The sequence below is a fragment of the Zootoca vivipara genome, chromosome 13 (genome assembly GCF_965207765.1).
Source record: "Zootoca vivipara chromosome 13, rZooViv2.hap1.1, whole genome shotgun sequence".
NCBI lineage: Eukaryota > Metazoa > Chordata > Lepidosauria > Squamata > Lacertidae > Zootoca > Zootoca vivipara.
The window spans coordinates 44,332,533-44,339,225 of NC_142596.1; the positions used below are offsets into that span (position 1 = coordinate 44,332,533).

General features: G+C 48.1%; 1 protein-coding gene across 3 annotated transcripts in view; it reads left to right on the top strand.

Moving 5' to 3' along the window:
• MAP2K3 (mitogen-activated protein kinase kinase 3) overlaps nt 1–6,454 on the top strand; it is a 68,699-nt gene extending 62,245 nt beyond the window's left edge. For 2 of the 3 annotated variants that reach the window (XM_035131094.3, XM_035131092.3), the window contains exons 10-13: nt 31–108; nt 559–698; nt 1,198–1,243; nt 1,632–6,454. In XM_035131094.3, the coding sequence (XP_034986985.1) occupies nt 31–108; nt 559–698; nt 1,198–1,243; nt 1,632–1,715 (348 nt within the window). In that variant the 3' untranslated portion in view covers nt 1,716–6,454. The remainder of the gene's footprint in view (nt 1–30; nt 109–558; nt 699–1,197; nt 1,244–1,631) is intronic. The other variant, XM_088656477.1, reaches the window with a different exon arrangement.
• Nucleotides 6,455–6,693: the final 239 nt, after the last annotated feature.

Consider the following 6,693-nt stretch of genomic DNA (forward strand, 5'->3'; position numbering starts at 1 on the left):
CCAACCCTTTTCAATATCTTGCCTTTGCAGCCAGAGAGAATAAACCCTGAGCTAAACCAGCAGGGATACAATGTGAAATCGGACGTCTGGAGCCTGGGCATCACCTTGGTAAGAAATCTAAGCAGAAGTGTGTCTGTGTAAAGGGATCAGTATCTACAGTCAGGAAACAGTGAACACTGTTGGGGATCCATGAAATATATTGCCTGAGATATTGTCACCTTGTTGTGGGGCTTGCCCCAATCCAGAATAGACATATGGAACTCCCTGCTACCAGATGCAGGGGTGTGTATTGGTGCACTTAGCTTTAAAATAGGATTTTAAAAAACCACGGGGAAAGTTTCATCAGTGGCTACTGGGCGTGATAGCTACATGGAGCCTCCTTGTTCCAAGGCAAGATACCTCCATATAGGAAATGTCAGGAACGTAGAATGATGAAACTGTTGCCTTCAGGCTTTCTGGTTGGCTACTGCAGCAAGCAAAAACACCGGACCAGGTAGATGTTCCGTTTGACCTGGAAGGGCGCTCTGTTTATGTTCTGATCTGGTCTCTCCCTCTCAGATTGAAATGGCCATTCTCCGATTCCCGTACGAATCCTGGGGCACCCCTTTCCAGCAGCTGAAGCAAGTGGTGGAAGAGCCCTCGCCTCAGCTGCCTGCTGAGCATTTCTCACAAAACTTTGTGGACTTCACAGCCCAGTGGTAGGTGCCCTTCCCATCCAGGCCGCCATCTTGTCTCCCAGAATGCACTGCACTGGAGGCGATCCTTTCCCTGAAGCACAGGGCTTCAAAACACCCCCCAGCTTAGCATGCAGAATGCCCCTGGCAGCACCTCCAAGTTGGTTTTATTGAAGTAGGTTTTACCCTCGGGCATTTTAATCTGGTTTAGGAGCCTCTTGGCTGTTGGTGGTTTTAAGGATGTGTGAAATACAGCTTCTTCACCACCTGAGCTTTGCTGTTGGAGTGATTTGTAGGAAGAGGAACCTCATTTCCCCACCGTATTCAGGACCATATTAAAATGCCACACAAATAAAACCAATGACTTCATTGCTATGAAAGTTACATTTTATGTTTACTGCCTTCATAGCAACATAGTATAGTGCCTATCTGGCTTTCCTCTAAGGTTCTTAACGTTTTGTACAAGCGACCTCTTAACTCTCACGGATTTTCTCTATAATTTCCTTGTTTTTCGTTCTCTCAGTTTGAGGAAGAATCCTGCCGAACGATTGAGTTATGTGGAGCTCATGGTGAGTGTCTCTTCTTTCCTTCCTTCTCCAAATTTTGTTAAGGGTTATGTGGTGCCAGCAAGTAATTATAGAATTGTAGAGCTGGAAGGTACCACGAGGGTCATCTAGTCCAACCCCCTGCAATGCAGGAATCTTTAGCCCTTACCCATGATCCTGAGATTAAGAGCTAGCCAGGAAATGACTGCCCTTCATTGGAGGATTTTAAAGAGTTTGGACAGCCATCGTATCAGGGACTCTTTTGTTGTGGACAGCCATCGTATCAGGGACTCTTTAGTTGTGATTCCTGCATTGCAGGGGGGCTGGACCAGATACCCTTTTGGGGGGTGGCTTCCAACTCCACGATTCTATGACTGCTACTTCCTTTGAAACCATTCTCCTTTCCCAACAGGCTCACCCGTTCTTCACTATGCACGACACCCGCGAGACCGATATGGTCTCCTTCGTCACAGAAATCCTCGGAGACGACTCCTAAAGTCCCGCGGACCTCACCATCGGAACAAAAGAACCAGCCCTGCCTTCTCCTGGCGGGGAGAGAAAACGGAATAAGGATTTTTATAGCATCAACTGTGGTTTGCACAAAAAGAGAATGAATGTCTCCGCTGCTTCCTTCCCGCTCCCCCCCCCCAAAATAATTTTCCTCTTCCCTCCCACCCCCTTTCTCGGCATCATGCTGGACTTAGAGCGATTTTATTATTATTATTTAACAAGAGGCCTCTACGAATGGCATGTTTTCGATCCCAACTGTAGCCACACACAATCTGCTTTAAGGGTTGGAGGTTGCTGTCGCCTCTCCTTCGGGTGGGTTTTGAGAAAAGCACATTGTTGTGCGCATGTGTGTGTGTATGTTTGTGTTCCTATGAGCATGTGTGCTTTTGCTTGGGGAGACCTGAGCCCATGCAAAACTGCATTAATACAAAATCACAGCGGCCATGGAAATGTCACCTGCCGCAGGTTAACCAGCAGAGCTGCAGGGCTGGTTGTTTTTTGGGTGGTGTCTTGCAAGCGGCAGATTGCATTAAAATATATATATATAGCTCAGTCGGTAGAGCATGAGGCTCTTAATCTCAGGGTCGTGGGTTTGAGCCCCATGTTGGGCAAAAGATTCCTGCATTGCAGGAGGTTGGACTCGATGCCTCTCGTGGCCCCTTCCAACTCTATGATCTGATATCTATGAACTGAACCCACACCCCAGTTACTCCCTGTATGTAGAAAACTAGCTCTTAGAGCAGAAAGGAAGAGTTGTTTAAATGTTCTCCTCTACTGTGGAAGTCTGGGAAGGACTCTCACCTATAATTTTGTTTTTAACACGACTCTTAGTTTTGTTATTGCCCCCAAACATTTACAGTCAAACCTCGGTTTACACCTACCTGTTTGTGACCGCTTCGGCGAGCGACTGCTGCGGACCCGGAAGTGTTTACATCCGGCTTCTGCGGCGTTGGATGCGCAGACACGATCTGCGCAGCTCGTTCATGCGCAGAAGCGATCTGCGCAGTGCGTACGCAGAAGCGCTCTATCGGCGCTTTGCACACGTGCAGAAGCGTGCCTTCGGGGAGCGACCGCTTCGGCGAGTGACCGCCTCCATGGAACGGATTGTGGTCGCAAACCGAGGTACCACTGTGCTCATTTAATTCGGACACCCATTTTTCTTAGGCCTAAACAGACGTCGCCTTTAGCTTTCCACAGCTAAATGTAATATATCATCAGTTTATTTTAAATGCTCCGTCCTGTCACAGTTGTGTGGCAAAATCAGTAGACACACACATACACAAACCCATCTTTAAGCACAAGCAGAGAGTCTCTCTCTCCAAAGTGATTGAGTTGAGCTGCCATCTCTCTGGTGACCTAAGACCACAGGTGCGTCCTGTTGTCGGACTGCCCTACCCATCATCCCTCACCTGTTGGCCCTGCTGGGGTTGATGGGATTTCTAGCCGAGCAACGTTTTGAACACCACGTGTTCCCCACCCCTGCTATAGAAAGAGCCCCAAGGGGACCGGCAGGCAGTTCCTAGCCATACTTAACGGAACGTCGGCAGTGGAGGGAAGAATCCTAACGTCCAGTTTTATCTAACAAATCCCCAGAGCTTTCCTTTTTAATGAAAATAGCAGTTGGACGTGGGGTGGGGTGTCTATATGTATTGGGGTGGGGCATGTTGAGACTTCTGCTGCTGTCTTTTTCTACCCAAAATTCTCTCTCTCGCACACACACCAGCTTCAATACCACCCAGCCAGTATGGTCGGTTGCCAGCGATGATGGGAGTTGTAGTCTTAATAAGGCTTTTAAAAATAATAATAATCCACAGACACGTTTTCATCTGCGACACATTGCAGGGTAGAAGCATCCGTGTCGATTTCCCCACCACAAGCAGAAGCAGGCTCGCTTTTTCTGTCGTGCCAGTGAATGCCTGCACGTGGGGAAGTCGCGAGTCAGGTTGTCCAGTGTTGTGTGTGGTAACTGGCTTTCACTATCTGGAATTTCTCAGGCAGGGTCCCATTTCCATTCCTACCTGGAGATGCTGGGAATTGAACCTGTGATCTGCATACAAAAGCCAGGTGCTCTACCGCTGAGCTAGGGACCGCCTCCTTTTGTCCACCTGCCGTATCCTCTCGGAAAAGGTGCTTACCAACACATTTGACACTGGTTTCTAAGTTGTACTTTAATACCCTGCGCACGGCCGTCAAAAGGGAAGCATTTACCTGTGATATTTTATAGCCCAGGCACCCCCAAACTGCGGCCCTCCAGATGTTTTGGCCTACAACTCCCATGATCCCTAGCTAACAGGACCCAGTGGTCAGGGATGATGGGAATTGTAGTCCAAAACATCTGGAGGGCCAAAGTTTGGGGATGCCTGATATAGCCCCACTTGGTTTCTGTGGATTGCGCCTCTCCCCTCTCCTAAACACACGGGCAAGTCATATCCATTATTATTATTATTATCTTCTTTCTTTTTAATGTATTTGTACATATAAATTATATTTTGAAAACTCAGCATTATGCCAGAGGTGGGAATAGGTTTGGCAAAGCAACCAGCAATTTCAGTTAGACCAACCAGCCTTAGGGAGTGTTGGCAAAGCGTTGTGGTTCAAAGGGGGGCGGGGGAATAAGCCGCCTAATTTTTAACGGATCCTTTCTAAAGAAGCACCCCTGGATTCTTAAAAGCATGCCTTGGGCCTTCAAAAGTGGCCACCTCCTTTGGAGAAATTAGGTTTCCCCCCCTTTGCTCTCCCTCCTACCCCCAACCCCAATAATGTTCTTAAAAGCCCTCTGCCTTAACTACTTTTGTAATTCTGTGGAATAAGGTCCAGGGTTCTGGAACCGTAGGAATGCAAGCAAGATCAGTCCAAAGCTCCATCGTAGACCAACCAGATCTCTCCAGGAAACCTGCAAGTGGGGATCTAAGGGCCCTCGATTCCTGTTAGGGCCGGTCCTGCCATTTGGAAGAGTGAAGGGTCTGCCTCGGGCTGCATCTGCTGAGGGGCCGGGAGCAGCTGCAGAGTGGTACCCGCATGCCTCCCAAGCTAGCAAACTGATTTTGAAGGCAGTTGAGGAGGCAGTTCCATCACCTGTGCTGAAGTTTGGCCCCACTTGCTCTACACATTTGAAGTAGCCTCCTCCTCCTCCTTTAAACAGTGCCAGAAACTGCGGAGAGCTGTTGGGAGAACCCCATTCGACTCACAGAGTCCCTTGGGGGAAGAGGGATTGGCTGCTAAACAGCTCCTGAGAACTGTAGCTTCTGCCTGTGGTGGGCGTGGAGTTAACCTTTGGCCTTCCCAGTTGTTGCTGGTCTACAACTCCTGGGATCGGTGGCCTTGCAGGGGCTGATGGGAGTTGTATTTCGGCAAAGGTTCCCCACGCCTGGAATATGGAATGGGTGAGGAGAGGGGCCACCTCCTGCTTTCACGCGGGCAACACCATGGCGTCACTGGCTGTGTTGTTTTTTTCATACCTGGGCTTCAGTAGCCATGCCACCACTGAAAGTGGAGCTGGTATATTGCCACCATGTTTCCTATTACTCCCTTCTGTAGCCACCAAAGCCAGCGGCCGTTGTGGCGTATTGCGTTAGTAACCTCCTTAAATTAAATAGGTGTCGTATGATCAAGTTCGTTTCTTTTGTCTGTCCCGGAAAACCCATGCCTTCACCATTTTAAATGTTTTTTTAAAAAATTATTTTTAAAAGATGATGAACCACTTTCCCTTTTTCTTCCGAATTCCCCCTCCCACCATCTCTTCCCAAGGCAAACCGCCGCACTTTTCTTATGGGTTAGCCCTGCAAGTGCCGTGTGGCAGGTTTTTGAATTGCAGGTGTTGTATAACTTTTATCATTCGTCCTTATTTTGAATGTTGCGGTTGTACCTTTCTGGAAAATACCCCCCATCCTCCTCTTCCTTCAAAGCTTTGGTGGATTTCTTTTTTTAAAAAAACCTGCATGGTTTTTGGATTTTCAGGCTCTTCCCCCCCTTTTCTATCCTCCCCAACCTCCCTTTTTCCAAAAAGAACCTGGTTTGAGAAGGCGAGAGTGACTCCATTTTGAACCCAGCAAATGAAACGACTGCTTCCCCACTAGAGGGAATCCAGGCCAGGGGCTAAATGTAGCCCATGTGCCCTCTGAATAGCTGTGGGGGTTCTCCAGGCCACACCCTCTCTGTCCAGGCCACACCCTCTCTGTCCAGGCCACACCCATAACTGTCCTTACCTCACACACTTGTTGAATGGTTTTTGCCTGACTGGAATATGTCCTAATAATGCCTCTCACTCACCTGGATGGTGAATGCTGTGTGTGTGTGTGTGTGTGTGTGTGTGTGTAGAAATTCGCCTATTGTATGTAGGTAAAATTCACATTCAGCGTTTGCCTCTGGTCCTGCCTGCTCCCAGAATGTGGCCCACCAAAGGTTGCCCACTACGGAATGTGGCCCTCAGCCTGAAAATGCTTTCCTGTCCTTGTTACATGAGCTGGAACTATGTGGAGCCAGAGAGAGCCTTCTGGGTTGATCTTAGTATAGGGAGAACAACATAACCGCTCTCTAAACTACACTGCAGTTTGCTTGCTTTCTCTCCTCCGTTTCCCCTACCCTGCCTTTCCAAAAAAGGCTCACCAGTGGGGATGGGAAATGGTTTTGTAACTAGGAAAGGACTGGATGCTTTTATGAATTGGAAGACTGTATATAACAACGAACTTGGTCATTGGTTTTCAATAAAATAAGCCACCCAACCCAGTTTCTTCTGTGATTTTTTTTCTCTTAAAAACACTTTAAATAAAAGTAACAGCCAAGCTTTCATTGATGATGTGTTCTTACTCTAAATCAGTGTTTCTCAAAATTGGGTCTCTCTCCAGCTGTTTTTGGACTACAACTTCCATCATTCCCGGCCACTGTTCCTGCTGGCTAGGGACGATGGGCGCTGTAGTCCGAAAACAGCTGGAGAAACACTGTTCTAAAGCTGTTCGCCATCACAA